The sequence below is a fragment of the Chiroxiphia lanceolata genome, chromosome 4 (assembly GCF_009829145.1).
Source record: "Chiroxiphia lanceolata isolate bChiLan1 chromosome 4, bChiLan1.pri, whole genome shotgun sequence".
In the NCBI taxonomy this organism is placed as follows: Eukaryota; Metazoa; Chordata; class Aves; order Passeriformes; family Pipridae; genus Chiroxiphia; species Chiroxiphia lanceolata.
In genome coordinates, this window is record NC_045640.1 from 53,488,035 (window position 1) to 53,512,267 (window position 24,233).

A 24,233-nucleotide genomic window follows, 5' to 3' on the forward strand; every position below is an offset into this window, starting at 1 on the left:
TGTTCTCATGAATGCAAAAAAGTCTGAAATTGGGCTGGCTTTGAATTAAGAACGGCATTTTAAAGGAAAAGGGAGATAAGGTGAATTCCTAGAATCTGGAATTTGTAAACAGTAATATATACTTTTTTTTTTCTTTTAACTCAGTGAGTTCAGTTGAACTAAAAAATCAACAACAAAAAACATATTAGGATCCTTAACCCAATTTTATTCAAACTTCTCAGGATAATTTCTGATACTGAGACTGATTATAGAAAATTTCAGCAAAATCCAAATATTTTTAATAAAATTCTGAGCTACTGGAGCTAGGCAAAAGAGGAGGCTAATTGAATTAATGCTGAAAGAAGACATCATCTTGGGAATTAAGAACAGAAGCAATTGGGTGCATGTTATTTGGGACTGGTATGGAAAAAATTACCAGCTTGATGGCTTTGAGTTATTAAATACTGGAATTCATCTGATGTATATATATCACAGCAAAACAAAGGGTTGTTTTAGTAAACTCTCATGTCACAATGTATATACCACACACCTACTTTAAATGCTCTAAGAATAGGTTTCTTCAAATTTTAGGCATCTGCGTGTGAGAATTAGTCTCTGTTTATCTGTCTCTGTGGTTCAGAGCCTGTTGCCAGCAAGAGCTTATTCCTACTTCAGTGTCGCTACACTGGATAAACCCATCAAAGCAGAGAAAGAAAGGCAGCAGTTGAATGCCTTTGTGCCTTCTTCTTTTCTCAGAGGTGATTTAAGGGCATTGACTTTGGAGCCAAAAGGGGGGAGAGTGCTGTAACAACTTATTATGCTCAACCTGTTGAGTTCTTTGCAACAGGATGTTACTGAGACATGTCATGTGGCTAGGCTTTCAGAAAGGCCATGGAATTACGTGACCTCAGCTCTTTCTGAAACTGCTACAGAGAGGGTAGAGAGAGTTTATAGATTAGAAGCAAGTGGTGCTAGATTAAAAAAATGATTCATTGAAGAAACTAGCATTTACGGTATGCTTTATGCAATCTTCACTTTAGTAACTGAAAGTGCATGTCTCCAGTTCTCTCTGGTCTTGATACAGTCTCAAACTATGTATCATTAACTATTACCTCAGCTAATGGTATAAAACTATTTCTTTGCAGCATAATTGTAAATATTTTTGAAAATATGACCCAAATTGTATAAGCCCTAGTAAATAAGTGCTCAGAAAGATCGTCTTCAGCTACTTCACTGTCTTGCCTAGATAGCTGCTGAAGAGAAGAAAAATAGATAGGGAAAATACAGATTAAAAACTGGGATTTTTTCTTTGTCTCTTATGTGAATATTTTATTTTCTGCAAGCAATAGGGTAAAACCTTTTCATAATCTGATCAGTTCACTTCAAAGTTGGTATCCATTAATACAAATTCAGCATGACTAGAAAGCTAACAAAGTCTATTAAGGACCAAAAAAAGGGATCCAGTTACAAAGTTCCCTCTGCACGAAGCCATGACCTAGTGTTCTATACTAAAGGGATAAAAGTTGTCTTTAAAATATGCACGTTAGCAGGCCTAGGCAGTTATATCCCCATGGCTCTCTAGGTGATATCAAACATGGGATTTCAGAATTCCCATGTCATGATACTGAGTTCCCAGGCTGAGCACCATGTGTGTGTGTATATATGCCCATGAATATGCTGAGGAGAAGATTCTTCCCCAGTGGAAGAAAAAGAGCTTAGAAAAGTTGTTTTGGTGACTCTTTGGTGACATTCTATGAAATGTCAATCTAAAGGGAGTCAGTGTGATAATTTCTGCACAGTTATCTTTTATAGGTCTGAGATTCTTTTTTCCCAAATGCTTTATTTTACCTCAGCTTGCCAAGTTGAGTTTATTATGAGAAGGTTTATCCACTCCTGTCAAAGAAAATTGCAGCAAATGAACTCGTGCTATAGAAAGACTCAGCCTGCTTGTTTGTCAAAGCTAACCCTGAAAGCAGATGAATCCACACAGGGCCATTCAGCAACAGAGACCTACTGTTGTGTCTCCTGTGGCCTCTGGCACACATGTATTTCCAGGACGCCAGAACAAGACATGTGGGACCAGAATGCTCAGGCTAGACTTTCAGTGTTTGGGGATCATCTGCCTTCACAAGCTGCACCAAACTAATTAAATGAGCTTCACAATCTACTTAGTTAAATGGTCACAATTTCCCAAATCAGTGCCAAGTGTAACTGATGCTTAAATTGAGTTAAACTAAATTGATAAAAAGCCTGCTGAAGTCTTTTCTATATACCAGCATTGGGTTGGTTTATTTTTCCAGTACAATCTGACATATTCACCCTTTTTCACTTTTCCCCAGTGTGTTGCATCGTTGTAAAGGTGCTTAAATTGCTCTTCTCGTGCTTTCTAGAAAGAAAATAGGCAATATCTACATAAAGCACCTTTGTAACGATGCATCTGCATTTGTACAAAGGATTTGTGCCAGCGTAATTAATTTAGTTAAAAAAAGCCCACCTTTAACACTTAACAGAAGCACTTCCACAGGGACGATAAATGTATTTTCAAACCTAAATTGGAATATAAAGTAGAATACATGGAGAAACATCAGCTTAACTAAAGGCTTTTTAATGAATGCATTTACCATGCAATTACAGTGGTTCAATTTTTGTGTGTTAACCTGAGCCTCCCACTGATTCTCTAGATAGGGGAGGTACTTGTACAATGAGGGAAACAAATACCCACTTTTGGTAAGCCTCCCACTTTGAGAGCCTCAAACAGTAGGCACTATGCAAGCATAAAGTATGATTATTACTATTTTACTCATTCAACAATAAGTTACACAACAAAATAGCAGAAGTGCCTTTGAAAATATACATTTCCCAATTAACTGTAGGAAGAAGCTTAAATTACTTTTCTCAAAGAAAGTAGCTCACTGTGAAACCAGCTGTTCTGAGTATGAGCCAGCAGCCTCAGCAGGCTCTTCCTAGAGTCAAACCCACCAGCACCTTTCTAAATTCGTCATTAAAAATGTTGATCATCCTGGTAGAAGTCTCTTAGGTATTTGCCAAGCAGTGCTTAATACAAGAAAGGGGAAAAAAAGAAAAAAAAAAACGCACAAGAAAAAGATCTCTTTTCACTGCAATTGCTTTGAAGAGAGGGGGGAAGTCATTCTTCATTATTTCAGTTACTAATCCCATCAGGTTTGTATCATTATCTGATGAAAATGTCCTTTTTCATTGTCTGAAGGCCTAGTCAAGAGGGACCAGTGTGACAGCTAACTTTCTATAGGAGAAGCCTGTGCTCTTTTACTGGGATCCTGGCAACAAGCCTGCATCCTGCCCATTACCTCCTGCTCATTGCTGCAAGCCTTCCCCTTACCACTACCACTGCAATGCCCACTCCCTTTTGGAAGAGTGACAAAGGAGTGCTTAAAACTAATTTTTTTCTAAAAAGTCCCACCAAAATTGCAAGTATCAGTCTGTAGTTGCCATGTTTGAGGGATCTTCAACAGCTGAATGGAGTTGGGTGCTTGGTTCAACTTGCAGCAGACGTAGAAGAATAAAATCAACATCGCTTTACATGGTAATTTGTGAGGCTAATCAAAGCAGCAAGCAGAATCCTTACCTCTTCCTTCTGTTTCAACAGATGCATCAGTAAATTTATGCACAAAACACTTCTGTAGAAGAAATTGGTGTTACTCGTATGTAGCTGCAAGGATGCTTTCCATAGTTATCAGTAAGAAAATCCATGCAAACTTGCACAAATATATATTTGTGACAAACAGGGTCTGTGGAGAGGTTGCAGTGAGGTAAATTTGTTTTAGAATATTTGAGGACCACAGTTGTTTACTTTGCTGAAAAAGCTTGAATTTGAATTTCTGTTTTCCTGTGAGGAAAGAATGCTTTCAGTAACATCACAGCTAATCCAGGTGGTGCCATCTTTTGTGCCTATCGAGTTTCAGTTGCTGGATCACTTCAGACATGGCAGGAATGACACACAAGCTTGCAAATGTTGATGCACAACACAAAACTTACTATCTGAAATGCAAAGGAGAGAAGAATAACCTCTCCTTTTCAGTTCTGCACGGGTGAGCTGAAGCTCCATGGGTGATGCAGAGCCAGAGGACATGTGCTGCCCCGTGCCAGCTTCCCCATGAACATGCTGGGGCACATGAAGTGCAGGGAGATATCCTCGGCTTTCCCAGTGGATTTGAGTATGAAGCAAAAAGATATTCAGAGCCTAAATTCAACTTTGTCCTTGTGCCTTATATTTCCCACTGCGTGTCTCTTGGTCTCTCCAGAGACATCTTGCCAAAGGAAATACTGGGCATAAGTCTATAGCTGAAATTTCATCTGGGGAGCAAGTGGGGAGTAATTAATAATGAATAATGTAAATTCATGCTGAGCACTCACTCAAGCCCTCAGAAGTTACTCACCTGACTTTTTATGGCCAATACCTCAAGTACACCAGTAGTAAGTAAAGAGCAGTTATTAATGAAAGATTGTGTATGCATGTTGAGAGTACACATAGGTGAACTTGCCTCAAAGAATCAAAGATATTAATGTGAAGACTTCATATTCCTAAAAGCAATTGTAAGGCTGGAATCCTTACTGTGAAATAAAGTTTTAAATAGATATTACAGGCAATATATTCTGTCCCATGATGCCTCAGAAAAAAAACATCACCATCAAAAACCAGCTGGTTTTGCTCTGGTATTTCAGTGGAGATAGTGTTTACATGATAATTAATGTCTGGAAACTTTGAAGGGAGGTATGTCTATACCTGCGATTGGTATAGACTATGTCTTCATTAGCAAAAAATGCAACCAAGCAACGAGATATGTAGAGCACAACAGATGCTGAGCATCCAAGCTCAGTGGCTGTGGGAGCTGGGGATTGTTACTCCAGTCTGCCTTTAATGTGGTCCTGTGTGCTAGGCACACACCAGGAGTGTGTTTTCCAGTTTTGTTTCACCTGCAGGGAGTCCCCAGCTGTGTGAGCTCCTTGCAAGCATGATCCAAGGGGAAGGGGTGAAATTCCCTTTAAAAGAACAGAAGGGGAGATAATGGAGGAGAGGTACCTTCTGTCTTACGCCGACTCTAATCCCATCCCAGACAGTGATTCCCTTGCTTAGTTTGGATTTGTCATTTACCTTTCCAGCAGCATGGGACTAGGAGCATTTCACTGGTTTCCCATATGGATGGAAAGAAGCTGGGAGATGCTTAGTGAGTTCACAGGACTCATATGCGAACTAACAGCCTGCTGTGCTGTAAGGGCTGCAGGAAGAAAAGAAACAATAGACAAAAGAAAAAATATCTCTTATTTATCCATTCAGAAATACAGCTGTAAATTATGTTATGATTTTGTCAATATATGGTGCTAGCAAAGATTTCAAATAAGTAATGTTCTGACCTCAGGGGCCTTATTGATTTTGTAATAATTTCAAAGAAAAGCCACTCAGTTTACCGTTTGCTGACAAATTCTTTACTCCCTAAGGAATTGCTATTGAACATGTGTGAAAGACAGGATAAAATAATTTTAAGGAAATGCAGAGAGATGGCTTTATGCATCGACTCTGCTCAGCAAATGGGTATTTAACCTCTGACCAGTGACAACAGGTCTCCTTTAGCTCTATTAGATCAACAGCAAGCTATTATAATTAAATATAAAAACTGTTTAGAGCCTCACCGAGCATGTCCTGGGAATTAAAGCATATGGCAGGGATAGGGATAAAAAGACTTTCCATATGCTAATGACCCTTGATGTCTGAAATATATTAGATCCATTAGAGTTTATGCTCAATAAAAGGAAGACTTTAAGCACTCCAAAGTTAGTGACTCGAGACTGATTTTGGCTTAGAAATTCAATCTGCCTGCTTATTAATTCTTAGTAAGACTCTGGAGGAGAGAGGGGATGCAAAATCATAATTCTGTGCTGTATCAGAATTTTAAAGTGCCATCAGTTTCTTTTCCTTTTTTTTTTAATTAAACTATTTTTCATGCTTCACTTTTTTGTTCTCCTCATTTGATTTTCTTCCCATTTTTGTTTAATTTCTTTCTTTTTAAGGTTTCATTTATCCTATTTCAACTGAACAGAGAACCCAGAATGAATATGGATTTTCTTGTAAGTTTACTGTTTGATTTTATGTTCCTGGATGCTGATTTGATGCTGTTCCTTGAGTCAAGCTTTACTGTTAGGCCAGCTCTGTGTAACTCAGCAAAGAGGGGCCTATTCAGCAGAGTAAGTGACATGCTGCTTGCTTGACAGCAGTCACAGTGTTTTGCTGTCTGCAGGTTGGCACAGAATGATAAGGGCACGAGGGAAATGGGAGAAGATGCTGCCTCAGAGACTGAAACTGTAGAGAATGAACCATCTTCTCATTAAAATTTCCTTAGCAAATGGAAGAAATGTGGTGGAAGGGTAACCTTTCTTTGAGCCAGAACTCAGATATCTGCTTCCTGAACTGCTGGGTTAAAAATGGGATGCTTCAAGTTTGGTAGATTGGAGGTCTGATAGCCAGGAGCTTACAGAGATTGATCACTCCCTTTCTACATCTGCCAGCTCTCACCTTTTCAGCTGGAGGGCAGCTTGGCTTAAATGGCTAAAAGAAATAAAATAAAAGTGATTTCACATGTTTCGAACTAACAAAAATGGGGTACTAAAAAGTCTGATTTGTTTTTGCACTTCCTTTTTTCATTAGGCTATTTCTAAAACTGGGATTCTTCACTGTATAGAAACACATCAAATTTTGATCACATATTCAGACCTTTTGGAAAAAAATGTCTGGTGGATAATGATGCTAGAGATTAGCTTGGAATTGGTGCTGATGATACGGTATAAGCAGCTAGTAGAAATATCATAGCCATTTTCTCACAAGACAGGTCAAATAAATCTGGGTTCCTTTTGGTAAATTACAACATTCTTTCTTTTGCCTGCTTCTGGTTTTATCCAAATATGTACGTGTTAATGCCGATGATGAGAATTCAGTGTTTGATTCTCTGCTTTACTAGTCTATTTTTTTAAAGGCAAGTGGCCTTTAAAATTACAATTAAATGACAAATTACAATTAAAAAAACCCCAAACTCAAAGATAGTGATATTACAGGTATTCCATAGGAAATGGAAATTTTGGGTTCTTTTATTTTTTAAAAGTAAAATATAAAGCTTCTGAAGTTTAAAAATGCACAATATGGTTTGTTATCAGATAAACTTCTAAATACCAGTATTATGACACTATGTCACTAAGACATACCATCTTACTTCATAGGGTGAATTTGGTTCATGAGACTAAGTCTGTAACGTGTTGTGCTGAGTAGTTCACACCCTGAGTACTAGGTAGATGAATGAGTAGATAGGGAAAGAGTTAGAACACAGGTTAGAGAGAAATCAAAGATTGTTCTCCATCAAAAGAGCATACACCTGTTATATGATCTTGGAAATGGATTTTAAATTATCCTATAAAAGAGGTAGTAAATATCTGCAGGAAACAAGAGTAATAAAACTGTGTTTTCTTGAAAGTCCCTGTGAGGAGCACACATTTCATCAAGGTTCCTGGCCTCTCTCCCTCTAGCTGCTCCTGACTCGGATGATGTTGCTCTCTACGTCGGGATCGTCATAGCCGTGATCGTGTGCCTGGCTATTTCCGTGGCTGTGGCCCTGTTCGTGTATCGCAAGAACCATCGTGACTTTGAGTCAGATATCATTGACTCCTCAGCGCTAAATGGGGGATTTCAGCCTGTTAACATCAAGGCTGCAAGGCAAGGTTAGTTTTCATTTCACTGCATTTTGACCAATTCAGGGAGGTACTATAAGGTTGTTTTCTCTTGGGCTCCATGAGTGATACTCACTGGATGCTTGTTGACACTTGATAAAAGGGAGAAAGATCCATATTCGTTTGATTCTGATAGTCAAGTGTTCAAAACCCATCTTGGCATTTTTCAGATGTGTTCAAGAGTATAAAGCGGGGGTATTTAACTTCTGAAGAGAGAAATGAATGTGAGAGTGAAACACAGAAACATTTATGGGAATGTAGGTCCAGCTCAAATTTAAATCAAAGGCAAAGCTCTGATAGAAACAAGAGTGATAATACAGTAATTGTATCACATCTTCCTCCCCTTTATTTCTCTAATAGCCTTTTTTCCTGTGCTCTGTTTCCACAGGTATAAGTAGTAGTTTGAGAAGGACCGGGCATTTCAATAGACAATGTAGAAAAAGTTGTGGTAGAACATCATTTAATAATGAGCATTTTTATCACTGATGCATAACAGCTTTATTATTTCCACACTTCACTGACCAGAAAAAAACACTCAAAAGGTAGTGCTGCCTTTTTCAAGACCCATATTTAGTCTGCAGAGTTCCTCTTTTTTCCCCATATCTGCTCCAGAAGAATAAATCAAAGTAAGAGTTAAGATGACAAGAGAGTTGTCATGTGGAAGATTAGCAGAAGTGTTGTTTTCTTTGCTGGAGAAACTTTCAATATGAATCTCAAAAAAGTGTAATGCAGGTACTAATCCCTCACTGCAGGGAGTTGTGGACATGATGACTTCGTAGGCCTGTTGTGTCTTTTATTTCAGGAATGCTGTCATTAGACCAGTTAGATAAAATGTTGCATAGCATTTAGGAAGGGGGTATTAGTTAAAAACTAGATCAACTAGATGAGGAAAACATCTTGCCCTGATGCTAAGCATGTTGTATTTGAAATCTTAGTGCACCCTGGAAAAATAATCCCAGTGAAAAATCTTCATAGCAGAAACATGCTGTAATTTTGTATGACAATTGGATTCCATAGCAGCTGTGGCAATACATCCCCTGGGAGTTTGCTGGAAGGATGCATGGAAATGGAGATGCAGGTCAGGGACTTTGAGTATCTGAACCTTTGGAATAAAAGGCAAAATGCAGAATGCAAACCCAAATTGTTCCTCAGAACAGTGTCATCAGAATAGAGAAGTAATATGGTTCTTCCTTCTCATTTCCTTTGCAGACCTCCTGGCAGTGCCACCAGACCTCACTTCTGCTGCAGCCATGTACAGGGGTCCTGTTTACGCCTTGCATGATGTCTCTGATAAAATCCCAATGACCAATTCTCCAATCCTGGACCCGCTCCCTAACTTGAAGATCAAGGTTTATAACACCTCTGGTGCAGTCACTCCCCAGGATGACCTTTCTGACTTCTCCTCCAAGCTGTCCCCACAGATTACACAGTCTCTTCTGGAGAATGAGACTCTGAACATGAAGAACCAGAGCCTTGCTCGGCAAACTGACCCATCGTGCACTGCATTTGGGACCTTCAACTCCTTAGGAGGTCACCTAGTAATTCCCAATTCAGGTAAGTGCTAGCTATGTTGGCTTAAAAGTACAGTTGTTCTGTGGGTTTAAGTGGAGTTAGTGTGCTTTTTTATGTGTGGGACAAAAGTCCACACCTGTGACTCTGCCCTGGGACTCTTTCTTTGATCAAAACAACCCGATGGTGCTTTTTTCCCCTTCTTTTGCTTCTACCAAAGGACTTCAAATATTTTCTACCCAAAGTCCTGACCACCTTTTAAACACTGCAGGCTTGAGGAAGAGTGGCTGTAGAGCTGCCTAGCAGAAAAGAACCTGGGGGTGCTGGTCGACAGTCAGCTGAACATGAACCAGCAGTGTGCCCAGGTGGCCAATGGCATCCTGGCTTGGATCAGAAATAGTGGGCCCGGCAGGACTAGGGAAGTGATCATTCCGTTGTACCACAAAGACCACAGCTCAAATACTGTTTTGGGCCCCTCACTACAAGAGCACAAGTCTTGGGAGTAGCAGCTGAGGGAGCTGGGGTTGTTTAGCCTGGAAAAAAGGAGGGACCTTATCACTTTCTATAACAACCTGAAAGGAGGCTGTAACAAGATGGGAGTCAGTCTCTTCTCCCAAGTAACAGTTAAGGACATGATCTAGTGGTGAATGTGGTGGTGCTAGGTGATCTTAGAGGTCTTTTCCAACCTAAATCATTCTGTGATTCTAAACAGGGCTCTTAGCTACTTTCTGAGACATGCAAGGCCTTAGACCTTCATTGTGTGAAATGAAATTCAGCATCACTTTTTCCTTTCCTGCAGTCCTAGAAAAGGGACCTCAATACAGTAAGCCTCTATTTGTCATCACACATGAAAAAGGACAAAATAATTTAAGAACAAATCAGTTGTTCCACTTCCAGTTCATTGAAGACTATGTGTAATTGACAGCAGAATACTGTTTTTGGAAGTAGTAGGCTTTTTACCTGCACACATTATATACCCAAGGAAAATAAGGCCCAAGAGTGTCTTTTCCATATTTCTCTCCTTGTTGTATGTATTGTTGACTTCCTTTACAAGTAGGAAATGGAGGGACTGAGCATTGAGGGCCTGTTAACGTAATTGCAAAGCACTGCTCAGTCTTATATGGAATGAAGCCGGACTTCTGGGCCCCTCCAGGCCACCTTGGCACTGGCAAGCAGTTTCAGAGCATCCAGGGAGCTGTTGGGCAGCCTTGGGAGAGCTCAGCTCTTGCAGACAGATCTTTTTACCAGAGCCACACTGCTGTTTGGTTCCTAAATGAAGGATTGATGTTCAAAGGAAGTTCAGCACCTGGATGTTCCAGTGGGTTTAGTATCATACCGAAGAGCAGCATTGACATTTGAAGTGAGGATAAGTCACATGCATGCAATGTTGGGTGGGGGGATATGCAGGCTACACGGCGGTCAGGAATACCCCTGCCCAATTTCTCTGAATTCAGGTAGGACCACAGCACATGTGACACCACAGCTCACAGCTTGGCCATTTTATAGCAAGTGCCCTGAGCAAGGAGACAACTCCTGCTCCTTTGCTGGATCATTTCTTATTTGTTGATGTAATGGAGAAAGCAAAATGCCTAGGTGGCCCAGGACCTAGGTGATTTGGTCCTTCCAGGATGCAGTCACACATAGCCCAAGAAGCAGTCAAAAGTAGTTGGAGCCATGGCCCTCCTGTCTGAGCTGCTGTGGAATAGGAGGAAAAAATATCTCCTAAATTTAGGTGAAAGCTGAACTACTTCAATAAATCTGGGGCTGACTGCTGAGCAATGTTGAAAATTTGTGCTATACAGTCTTGGATTTCACATTTTTCTAAGTAGCAGCTGAAGGTAGATATTAATACTCAGGTTTCTTATGCCATGATGGTGCACATTATCAGCAAAGTCTATTAGTCACATTTAATTCACATATATTAATATCAATTTGTGAACAAAAAAAGTTCAGTGCTGTAATCCCTTCAAAATGATTAAGGTAATGATTTTGTAAAATAAAACAATCCATCTACTGCTACCATGTATGCCTCTGTGCTGCTTCTAGATGTATGTATATCTTCCTTGTGGCGTGATCAAAGCCCTTCACTTGCGCTACGCCTACACTGTTAAAACTACGAACGTGCACAGATTAGGTTGTAACAGGCCTGTAAACAAACAAATGCCAGAAGGCATTTGTGGAAAATGTCTTCCTAGCTAATCCCTCCCCTTCAAAACCAGGTATGGGACTGAGCACCTGTACACCAACACGTGGGAGGTCTTCAGTGTAACCAAACCACATATGCTAAAGAAAAGAGACAGGGCTGTGCAAGGGGTCTATAAAGACTCTCCTGTGTAAATACGTATAAATAATCTACCCATAGATTTGTTTTCAGCTATGTAGTAATAACTGTATTCAAATCCTTGCCGCTGATGTCCAGCTAATCCACATCTGCAAAGACAGCTGGCTGAGATGTGTCCAGAAGAGTGAAATAGCTGGTTAATGGGCTATGTTCATTGTGTAGTAACAAGACATTTCTGCAATGGTAGTAATGTAAGAGCAGTGTTTTTTAATCAAGTGTGCAGCAAATCATTACAGAAAAGGGCACTGAGCATATTTGCCCACATTTTTTTCAAGGCTGGATACCCCAGTTTTGAACCACTTTATGGGACTAGGCACATTAACAGTGCCAAGAAGTCCAGTTTTGTCTCCAAGGTACTCTTGGAGCTGAGCACAGTAAAAGACAGGATGCTAGATGCAAGAAACCATCTTTCAGGAAACAACTAGTTCTTGTTTCCTGGGACAGTGCTCCACTGCTTTTCTTTCCTGATTTTAATTAAGTAAGAATTGCCTAGGGAGAGATGTCTGTCCCATTACAGCTGTTGGAAATTTTAGTCAGAGTTGTTTGTTTTTCCATCACTTTACAAGGTAAGCAACAGCGTAGCCATCTGTCTGCTCTTTAAATAAAATAAAAGGGAAGAAAATCCTCTTCTCCGCTCCCTTGTTTCCATGCGGATGCAAAGGGGAGTAAGAACAGGCAGCTGGATACTGGAGGCACCAGGGTTACAGTAGATACTTTTTCTCCCAAGTTGCTGAGATCATTTAGAGTCTGCTGGTTAGGTTGGCTGAAAATCTGGCATTTCAGGCTTCATCTTCTGCCTCTCCTGTCACTCCTCTTCACAGACCCACTTGCCCTTTTTTCTCCATTTTTACCTTTTGTGTCTCTTCTGTTCTGCAGGAGTAAGCTTGCTGATCCCAGCAGGGGCCGTTCCACAAGGGAGAGTCTATGAAATGTATCTGACAGTTCACAGAAAGGAGAACATGAGGTAAAAAACTGCCTTTATTTCCTCGTGCATTAACAGAGGGGGGAAATGTAGTAACATAAGACCTGTGGTAATATGCTTATGCAAAGCCTACTGTGTTGAAGCTGTTTGCTGACTTGGGGTTAAACGCAAGCAAAGCCAAGGATAAACTTTGCCATGAAACCAGCTCAGACTTTTGCTTTTATAACCGAGAGTTGTGCTCTGCAGCAAGCCCTCAGTCTGGGGGGATGCTGAATCACAGTGGAGAGAGGAAAATGTGCCAGCATGAGTTTGGTACAGCAGAAAAGGTGTGAGGTAACCTCTTGATAAAGACCAGTGCTGCAAAGGAGAAGGGAGCAATGGAGCAAGGTGACAAATCAGCTCAGCAGAGGGGCCAGGTGCCTAAACACCTGACTTGGAAAATCTCCTCTCCTATTAGAGGGAAGGTGAATTTTTATTTTGCCCTTCATGGGCTTGGCTAGTCATGCAGTGAAGAGATGGAGCTGAAGGTTTTGGTGCCCTCCACCTCCTTGCTGCTTAGCCCCAGACAACGCACACCAAGGGCCACCCAGAGCCAACGCTGGGATGATCCCTGTTGTTGTCACCTGTTATCTGCATGTGTAGCCAGTTCATATTCTAGATCTTAATGTCTCCTGCATGATCTGACAGCCCTGACATAAAAAAAAAAGACTTGTAATAAAAAGGCCAAAATACCATCTGAAGCCATTTAGAAAACCCTAATGAAGAGAAAGGTGAGATCTTAGGCTGCAGAATGGACTCTGCACAAAGGCTGAATGGCAAATGTGAAACTAAGGCTGTCATTACACGGTACTTTGCCTCTTTCTCTTCCTCATAGCTAGATATGTTTTTTGGCTCAGCCTCTTAATAGCTTTTATTATGTGCTAAGCCGCAGCTGTTTATACAGTGTGTGATATTGAACACTATTCTTTAGCTTGGTAGTCTTTCACTCAAGCTAAAATAATCTGCTTAAAGAAAAATTAAGCAATCCTCCCACCCACCCTTTTGCATACATTATTCATCGCATGCTCTTTGAAAATAGCTAATTGCAGCTACAGAAAAATGTCTCTGTTCAGAGCTAGTATTGATTCTATTCCTATTACTTTTGGCTGTGTTTTAAAGACATTTACAAGCAGTATTGAAAAAGACTCTTTTCTGAAGAAGGAAAAAAAAATTAAAATCAGATGGCATCCCCTGTTATTCAACTTGCCTCTAAATTTCCCTTTCTAAAATACCTAATTCTTAAAAAACAAAAACAAAATTTAAAAAAAATATTTCATTCCTATAAGGAGCTGTATGTGCAATTATTTCCTTTCTAGCCAGTTATGGAGGGAATCCCTGTTTCCTTATTCATGCAGCTGTGGACAACTAATGTCACATGCTGGTCTAATTTATTTTCCTCAAGGATCATAAAGCCTTCTCTGCATGCTTTGTGATAGCTGTTACTCAGGAAGTCACACAGGAAATAGAAGGATACGTTAACCTGTATTGGGAAAAGCATGGTTGGAGAGGTTCTGCCTGCCAAACTGAGCAAGTATGCCAAAGTACACCTGCAGAAGTGAACAAAAAGGTGTGAGTCCTCACTTAGAATGAAGACTTTAGAAGTGGTTTCTTTCCCAAGGAGAGGAGAGCAGAGAGCAGGCTGCCTTGGTTGTGGGGCAGCAGGGCCTCATCATGTTGTGGTGGTATCACTTTCTGGGTACACTGACTCCAGGTGCTTATTTGGTTTGTGGCAGTTTTTTAGCTGCCCACAAGCATACCAAGCTTTTCCTTCTCTTGGAAACCAGCTTTTTCTAGGACACATAAAATGGAGCTCATCAGGTGTTGTCTAGATCACTCAGAATGGAATATTCACTAAAAAGGGCTTAAACATGACAGAACTATAGCATCTTCCTGTGTTACCTGCTCCTTCTTCCCAGGTGCCAAGGAGCAGAAATGGGTGGGTGGCACTCAGCTGTATCTGTCTCCTGCTGCAGGACCTGTTACTAAATGCTTCACTTGATGTAGCAGAGCTGCAGCTCAGTCAAAGCTGCTTTTTCTGACTACATGGGCCACAGATGTTGCTTCATATAATTGGAGTCATATGGGTACCACAAGTTACTGTGTGGTGTAATTATTTTTTAAATCTGCTACTGCAGTCTTACACTACTCTAACAGAGAGTGATAGTCCCCAATAAGGACTAGCTGCAGATATTCACTTTTGTGGCCAAGCGGTAACAGCAGTGTGTTCAACAAACCCTGTGAGACCCTGTATTTATTTTCATGAGCACAGTGTAAATGTGTATGGGTTGAAAAGTCCTGTTATGTGTTGATGTAGTTTGGGAGGGGACACATAGGAAACTATAAAATGGGTGTTGTAATCAGAAGTAAAGGCAGGGTCTTGTTTTTGATATTACAGCTACCACTGAGGTGAGAATGTGGTCTCCATAGCACTACCATGGTGAAACCAGTGCAGCAGCAGAGAGGTTCCCCATCACAGATCACGGATTTCCAGCAACTTAAGATTTAGCTCACACAACTACTTCTGAACAGTCAAGCTGAAACAGAAAATCTGTTATCTCAGACTCCTGCGAATTCCCCCTTTTCTTTTCCTTCCTTTGTTTTCTTAATATATTTCCCCAGTCTCTGAAAGGTATAGTACAGAAATTTGAGAGACTTCAAGACCCAGTAATATCACTCTTTGTGTTGCCTTGTGAATTGGTTAGGAGAACTTTCTGAGACACTCTGTTTATTCCATTTCATATTCATCAAAGCATGTGAGCACTGTAAAAGCATTATCCTTCTGCAGTGAATTGGGGTTCTGGTAGCTTGCAGTAAACACCACTTGGAGGCAGTTGTTTTCTCTAAGTGTGTTAGCATACTGGTGGCACGGTGGGCTTCCTTTTTTACTAGACTGATACTCCAGGAGGTTGTTATTCCTGCTTCTGTCCTGCAAGCTCACCCTCATTCTGCCTGTCGTTTGGGGCAGGACGGATGACAAGCAGCTACTGGGCTCCGATGCTCAGTGGCTTTTTCAGTGGTGATCAGATGCTCCCTTCCTTAGTCTGGGGAAGTGTGACCAACTTTGAGATTTGCAAGAAGGGGCTCCTGTTTGAGCTGTGGTTTCATCTGTAAAATAAGCACATTGTGGTGACCGGTACCTGGTAAGAGCCTGTTCCCGTGAGCATCTGTGAGAGCCTAGGTCTTACATGACTGAGGGTTAAATAACATGAGTGTAAACCTCCAACCTCCAATATTTTCTTTACTACCTCAGGTTAAAAACCAAATGTAGCTGTGAGCTAAATTAGTGGAGCTGTGTGCTTCCTTCAGAAACATCTGGCAGTGGTCAGTGCTAGATGGGGTCTGGCTCTTGATGGACCACTGGTTTTATCTTATATGGCAGTTCCCGTGTTCCTGTGTGAACCCCTGCCGAGCTTGCGCAGCTTTAGGTGGAGCTGCTCTTGCATACTCTAATCACAGGCAAGAACTGCACTAAACAGATACAGCACTGTGAAGGACACTTCTGTATAATCCATCACACAGGAGGTGTTGCAAATGAGAGTGGATGTCGCTGTGCCCACAAAATGTGACAACCCTGAAGAACAGAGCAAGCAGCACTCCTGAAGATCTTGATGGAAGACATACATAAATGTGCAAATTCCAAATTAGCTACCTAAAAAGAGAGAAGGGTCAGGTGAGCCTTGCCAGGATTTGTATCAATGGCTTTATAGCATAGACATAGAGTGTACCTTAAAGTCAAGCAGCTGATCCAAGGAGCAATGTTGCCTTTTTCACCAGTAAACTTTAAGCTTAGTGATGTAAAATAAAAGAAATTGAAATCTTCCACATCTTGTTTCTTCACCTTCCTTCTGTATCTCAGTTGCATAAACAAAATTACTTTGTAGCTCCAGAAGACAATTTCATGAACTGCCAGTCTCTATAATAGAAAAAATCAACGTAAAAAAGATCAGTGCATGAGCAAAAAGGGAGAGCAAACTTTTCAGATTATTTTCTTTCTAAAGTTAGGCTAGCAAAAGAACCAGGGTCATTAGAGAATATTAAGTTTGAAACTTAAAAAGGAACACATATTAAAAAATAAAGCCCCAGCAATGAAAGGAGAAATAAAATATCTTCCCTCTAACTTCTGGCTAAGCTGTGTAGAAGGGTTGCCATCTGTTGCTACAAGGTAGCCATTCCTCTCTCCCTGCTCCATCTCGTGCTTCCTGAGCTGCTGTGATCGCCTGTAGCATGTACACATTGTGGTAGGGAGCACAATATAGTCCCACTGAGCAGCAGAGATTTATCTAGTTGTGCTTACATCTGCTGTCTGACAGCTACCTTAATGAATATGGTCTGGCTTATTACAGGGAGACAGTTTTGAATGTGTAATCCCATTAAAGACACAAATTTGATTGTGAAGGGACCAGATATAGTGAATAAAAGTTTGTTTGCTTTTAAATATAAGTTGACTGTTCTTGATAAGCTGTGAGGCATGGGAAAACATCTTAAAATATCTGAAGACTTTCCAGTTACTGTTAGGGCCTTCTAATAAAAATGCTAAGCAGTGAATTGAATTTTAGTCTCAGGTCTTTGTAAAACAAAAACATCTCTTTGACATACAGCTTATATCATGGTCATACACCATGTCTTTGGAGTCGTGCAGCTGAAAGTGCAAGTCTCTAATAAATTGTCCCAAGACTGCTGCAAGCCTAAAGCGAAGCATGTATGGGTGGGGTTTTGGGAGCATTTGGGTTTAGGGTTCTTTTTTGGATAACAGCCTAAAAGTAGGTTCTGGCCCACAGTTTTCAAGATATCTATTTATAGATCTTTCTGGTTTAGAGGAGCTAACTCCCTTGCTCTATATGCTCCCATGTGTCTCTGTGCTGGATCTCCTGCGATCTGTAGCACATAAATCACAATGTTGGATCACAACAGGCACTCCTCTAGGCTGGGATCCTGGCTTTGCTGGTGCTTCATCTCCTGCTTCAGGAAAAGGAAGAAAATTGCCCATAATGAGTGACTACACAATAACTTGTCTTCAGGGGAATTTGTTGTTTACTAATTCCATCAATTAGTGTTGGGTTCATGCTTTGAAGCAGAAAGATTAATATCTCTCGTATAATACATCTTGTCTACTGCATCTGTTTCTGTTCTCATTAGCTATAGTAAGGCATAATCCTTTTGTTTTAAAATGGAAATTGAAAACAGTGAGAAGTGAGAAAAAATCTATCAAGAGATTTTCGTTTATTTGTCCTGTCAGTTGTCATAGAGCATCTCTCTGCTCTATGGGTGCCATTGGGTTGTTTAGCCTCATTCCCCTGAATTTCAGGTGTTTATTTCTGAGATCTTGTTGCAATCCCTAAACCCCCTGCTACCTGCAGTCATGTTAGAGCTGGATAGGAAAGGGAATATCACTGTGGTGTGCTCTGACATGCATTGTCCCATACAGCACCAGAAATCAGATTTGCTTTTTGCCACTGTATCACATTACAAGTTGATGCCTGCTGCGTTGCAGCAAGATCACCTGAAATCTTGTTCACTTTTATTTCTTTCTTTGCTACCAAATAACTCTTTGGAATTTGTTTTGCTCTAGCATGAGCTGCTGTACAATTAATAGGATTTTATTTCCTTCTCGTATTTTTACCTTCTCTGGAACTTTTGCATTATTTTCTGGCTCCCACTGTTACTTGCAATGATTCCTTATTAATTGTTACCTGTAAATGTAATGATCGTGTTGCTATTTGCATTGTTTTCCACATTGTGAGTAGAAATCCTGGCCTCACAGTAGTCAGAGAGAGGTTTAGCATGGACTTGAATAGAGCTGGGATTTCATCTCAACAGTGTCACTGACTCATTTCACAGCACTTGAGAACTTCTCTGCAACTCATTACATCTCAATTTTTAAAGGTTTATCTGTATGAGATGGGTGGTGGAGAGTCATTAGGACTGGCAGGTGTTCAGTAATTTTGTTATACCAGTCTCTGATGTGTATCTGGTCGGGAATTTGGGTCTTAAAGTCGAGCACCCCCACAACTGGCCTGTTTTTCTGCTCTTCACTAATCAGACTGTCCTGTACCATAAATAGCCAGGTCACGACCATGCCTACCTCATCCAATAAATCTCATAAGTCTGGTGACAAAGATACTGTTTAACAACTTGGGTAAAAAATATTAGGCCTTGATATTTTTCACATGTCCTTCGTATTCTTGTATACACCTCCCATCTCAGTTGCTCAATATGCAGCGCATTCCAACTTGGTGTTGTGTATGATTTTTTTATACTTTTCCTAATTGGAAATAAAATGTTGCAGCATAGAATTATGCCCTTCATTGGAGTTCTAAAATTTGACAGTTAACAAAATTTTGCCATGGAGCAGTGACTAAGCTTAACTTTACTTGGAGACAATTTTAGACTGTCTGATTTATCAGTACTATATTATTTTTTAATGACCTTCTGGGTTTTTTGAACCACATGCATCAGTGCTTGTTGATTTTTACTCATTTTTCACCTAAAAGGCACTGTATTTTTTTTTATGGCAATCATGATATATTCACTCCTATATTCTTTTTAACTGCTGGGTTTGTAATTCAGTCCAGAAAAATATGATAACTTGTATTTTTTTTCCTTCCTTTTACATGGGTCAGTACTTTTAGATGAAGTTAGGTTAACCAGATGATTAAGTCTATAGCTGGTCATATCTGTAGCTTTCCAGACAAATATTGTAATTTTGAGAGATCTTTCTCATAAGGTTTCTTTGAAATGTCTTGAATTAGACTGTAGGAGAATGTTCATATGTCCACTAATGCCCAAGGTCAATGACCATTAAAAACCACCACCACACTGTGAGTGTTTTTTAGGCTTCTTGTTGCTTCTTATGAAAAAAAATAGCAAAGTAAATGAGTTGGAAAAAAACGAATGTGGTAGTGAAAAACTGTTCCATGATTTATTCAGTCTGGTCTTGCAAGAGAGTGATACCTCATCTTCTTAATCTGAATCCAGAGATTCCCTGTGGTATGCAGGAGGAGATGGACTATCTGCTAGTATTTAATTTGTTTTGTGTACTGTTTGTTAGGCTGAAATAGCTGGTGTAATACATGATAGCTGTCCAGATTGTTATACTTTACATCTTTTTTAGAAAGGCATCTATATCACAGCTGTTTGTTTCCAGCCCATGGATTTTCAGAAACAATTGCTCAGTCATTTAGTAAACTCATCAGTTAATTTCCACAGATGCATATCATCTGGATTTACTGATTTGCATACATTTAAATTTTTCAATGCCAGACCTTTTTTTTTTTCTCAAATGTCATGAAAACTTCCCACAACATCTGTAGCAACAAGGGACAGTTTTCAAAAGTGCCTTCACCCCATTTTGAAAAAGGATTTCGCAAAAGTTTGTCTTTCATTTTATGTGAGATTACTGGGATAGGCAGGGAGAAGTAAGGAGGACAAAATTAGATTATGCCTGTGAACATAGATTTGCAATAGCCAGAATAGGTGCAATAAATTGGATATCAAAATAGCTTCTGTCCTAAATTGGCCTCCTTGAAAACATTACCAAATGAAAGACCAAAAAACGTAGCTGGAATCTTAGATAAAGACAGAGACTTGCAGAAATAAACAGTGATGTTGTCTCCACGAGTTTCCCTAAGAGCAATACAAATATATTCTCATTTGTAAATGCAGCAAGGGATTGAACTCTTTGCTGGAGCGGAGGATGTGAGGTCCTGTGGGCAGATCTGGAGTTTAAGCGCAGATCACATTGAATGCTTTTAATCTCCCACTTGCTGTTTTCTGGATCATGAACTTGTCCTCTATTATTTAGGGAGGCAGTTGATGAGGCACATTCAGCTGTATTTGTCATACACCAGATGTCAGGATAGTTAAAGCTACTCATGCTTCCTCTTGTTTTAAGCTTCTCAGCAGCTGGTCTGGGATGGTTTGCACATGCACACATGTGTGCACACACATGCACACTATCATTTAAAAACTACAGTGTACACTGTGTATCCTAAATATTAACATGATTTTCCATAACACCCATTCCTAGTGACTGGCAGCAAGCACACTGGATAATACCTGTGTTTTTAACTGATCTGGGCTTTGAGAGTGTGTTTTGCCCTCTGCACTATCCCTTACCATCCCTTCATCCTTTCTCCATCACTGCCAGTGATGCCTGCTCCCTACAGGCATATTTGCAGTAGCCATTCTAGTAGATCTGAATGCCTTTTAAGTAAAATGGAGCATCAGTGGGTTTGGTGATAACTCAGAACTCAAACTGCACATCTGCACTTAAGAGGTTTCAGACAGGCTTATTTGTTCATTGTCTTCCTCTGTTCTTCATTTTTCTCTGTCCTGACACTAAATAGTCCTCACATGTGGTGCTTACAAGAGCCACCGTTCATTTTTGTGTGTTGCTGAACAACTACCAAATGCAGCAGTGACCACATTTTGGCAGTGGGTGAAATGAAACCTCTGCATATCATCTGCAAGGATCCTTCAAGATCAGCAAATGTGATCTATAATCTGCTGACACCTAAGCCTCCATTTTGACCAATGAGCGATATTTGGCAAAAAAAATGGAAAAGAAATTTGGATTTGAAAAAATAAAGGAAAACTAAAACCACCTGTTTTGCCTGCACGATCTTTTTAAGAGAAGGATTTTTTTTTTTTACATACCTGAATGAACCTTTTTGTCTTTTTCAGCTCACTTAATGCATCCATTTTTCTGTCTCCTCATCAGGCCGCCTGTAGAAGACAGTCAAACCCTGCTGACACCAGTGGTGAGCTGTGGCCCACCAGGAGCCCTGCTAACCCGGCCTGTCATTTTAACCATGCACCACTGCGCAGAACCAAACACAGAGGACTGGCAGATCCAGCTGAAGCACCAGACTGCCCAGGGACCGTGGGAGGTGAGGTTCTGGAGCTCCAGCCTGTGTGCTGACTGAATGAAGGGCTCTCTCCTAGTCTTTCACTTCCCTTTCTGAACCTAGATGCCTGTATTTTGGGTTTTCCATGTGAGATACTTGGCTGTTACAGGCAGGCAGGAGTGCCCTTCAGCACTAGGTATCTAAGCTGCTCAGTGCCTATGCAGAGATGCTATCTTGAGGCAGTTTGACACTTCCTGGTTCTAGGTATTTTCCATGAAATAGCCTTCATCACCAGATTTTGGCACTTAAGCTACTGATTGTGGCAGGATATTGTGCCAAAGTCACGGGGTCAGAAGAAATACATAAGATAAAAAGCAGTGCCTGAAAACAATTTCTGTCTTGACTCTAGAAATAAGAATGGATTTTTACAGAATAGTTTTCACTCTCCTGGCTTTTTGTCTGTTTTCAAGAAAGGGAAAATAAGGCTGCAAATTATCTCCTTCAGCACCAAGACATCATCCAACTAAATAAAATGTATAGGCCTTATCTTTCTTTCCTTTTTCCCTCCTAAGATGTTGGTGGAGATCACTTTGATTCAGTTCATGCAGCCAGTATTGAATTCCAGACCCTGAAAAGTCAGGGGAGCAGAGCAAGCATTGTTGGGTAGTGCAGGCTTGGTGGGAGCCTGATGTGGTTCTTTGCCAGCAGTGTAGCAGGAGAATGTCCCAAGGCAGTGTGGCACAAGGATCTTCCCACTGTAACTGGAGCATAAAGTGATGCTTTCAGCAAGTCTGGGCCATCCTGACAGAGCCCTCCTCTCCAGCCCTGTGCTCCTAGGTACCTGCTGCCACCAGTTTGGTCTCATAATTAATTTGGCAAGGGCCCTTTCTCCTACCAGTAGGTTTAATAAGGTCAGGGTGGCTTCTGAAGGCAGTTGGGCTGACAACAGCAAAAGTGCCATGTCTAGCATTGCCTTCAAAAGCCTGTTGTGTGTGTCCCCCTGCCTGTGGCACCGGCTTTTCCTCATGCTGGGAGGGAGCATGAAGCAAAACCAGGTCTATCTCGCCAACTAATCTGCACCCCACCGGCCTGACTCTTGGCACTGTACATATGTTCCTTATTTATGCCTGTGTGTTACTGGCATCCCTTCATTTTCTCCCCCATCCTTCTCCTGCCCTTGATGAAGGTTGCTCTGCCAGCCATGCACACACTGGCACTAGTGCAGCCTCCGCAGCATCCACAGGGTCCCTGGCCATCACACAGCCATCTTCTTCTCTCAATTCTGGAGCAGCTCCTCCAAGCTGAGCCTCTCACACAGACACAAGCACAAACACACACACACACACACATTCATGCACACCCCTGCAACATCACTCGAGACCAGCACCTCCTGCCAGAGCCAGGAGTTAACATGGCCATGGGGAGGTGCAGTCAGCAGTAGCACCTTGCCCTCCAAAAAGATTGTGCCACCCCTGCAAACATGTCAGATTTGCCTTCCCAAGGTTAGTGCCAAATATCAGTTGAGTGTATGTACTGCCAGGTGTGTACATTGTGCTGCAGACCTGCAGGCAGCAGGGATGAAGCGGGCGAGTTGTGCCGAGCATCATGTAGCACATGGTGGCTTTGCTAGAGGCAGCCGTCATCTGCTGCTGCTGTTTTGCTTCTGCTCTCTCTCAAAGCCATTCAAAGCACCTTGTGTTGCGTGCAGGATATTACATGCAGGGTTGAATGGAGAAATTAGCAGGGGAGATGTTTTCCTGCACGCCCAGGGTGGGGAGGTCAGGCATTCAGGCTGTATGTATTTTTTTTCTTCACCCTGCAGTCTCGTCACGGAGGATTATTCTGGAGAAGCAGCAGGTGATATTTCATGTAGATGTGGCATTTGGCCATTGCAGGGGTTACTTCCCTTCCTTGAGTTTTTATAACTCCTTATTGTCATGCTTAGGAAGTAAAGAACAGTTATTTATTCAACACGCCTGAGACTACTAGTGTTAAATCATGGTCACTAAATTATTAGTTTTGAAATATATTTTTCAATGAAGTCTTGGTGATATTTTCATTATTTGCCTGACTCTGCCCAGGGCTTTAAAAGCAGATTCAGGGCCCAAAGGAAGGAGTTCCAAGTCCTAAGGGAGGGAGGGCAGGAGGAACTTTCTACCACCAGCATCACCACTGGCACCTCAGAGAAATCATGTCCTCCCTGTACCTACACAGGAGAAAAGCTGGAAGCAGGAATTTTAATCTTGATTAATCTAAAGTACAAACAGCAAGGATTTTTTGCATCATCCAGGCTTGAAAGGGGCATTGCTGCCTCAAAGGACAGCAAGCTATGAGGGATCACATGCACTAATTTGACCTCTTTCTCCCTTAGGATGTGGTAGTGGTTGGGGAGGAAAATTTCACCACTCCATGCTACATCCAGCTGGACCCAGAGGCCTGCCATATCCTGACAGAAACCCTCAGCACATATGCCTTGGTGGGACAATCAATCACCAAAGCAGCAGCCAAACGTCTCAAACTGGCCATCTTTGGACCACTGTCCTGCTCTTCGCTGGAGTACAGCATCCGAGTCTACTGCCTTGATGACACACAGGATGCCCTTAAGGTGATTGTTGATCTCTTGCTTGCTTTCCCTGTCCCTCTCCAGATATATGAAGACTGCAGTGATAGTGGTGATTAGATCCTCTGCTCCATATATTCACGCTCCCTGGATTATTTTTCTGATTAGAAGAAGAGCTTGGCAGCAAGCTGCTGTTTTACAGTTTAACCTCCACATGCTATAAATTGTCCTTTGCATAGGGATCTCATGCTGTTTTCTGCCCACCAGTCTTTTTTCCTTTGTTTACCT

The 24,233-nt window shown here is 41.1% G+C and overlaps 1 protein-coding gene across 1 annotated transcript in view; it reads left to right on the forward strand.

Moving 5' to 3' along the window:
* UNC5C (unc-5 netrin receptor C) overlaps window positions 1-24,233 on the forward strand; it is a 257,765-nt gene that overhangs the window by 217,688 nt on the left and 15,844 nt on the right. The window contains exons 9-14 of the mRNA XM_032686686.1: window positions 6,025-6,081; window positions 7,528-7,719; window positions 8,938-9,282; window positions 12,455-12,542; window positions 21,259-21,427; window positions 23,757-23,990. Coding sequence (XP_032542577.1) covers window positions 6,025-6,081; window positions 7,528-7,719; window positions 8,938-9,282; window positions 12,455-12,542; window positions 21,259-21,427; window positions 23,757-23,990 — 1,085 coding nt within the window. The remainder of the gene's footprint in view (window positions 1-6,024; window positions 6,082-7,527; window positions 7,720-8,937; window positions 9,283-12,454; window positions 12,543-21,258; window positions 21,428-23,756; window positions 23,991-24,233) is intronic.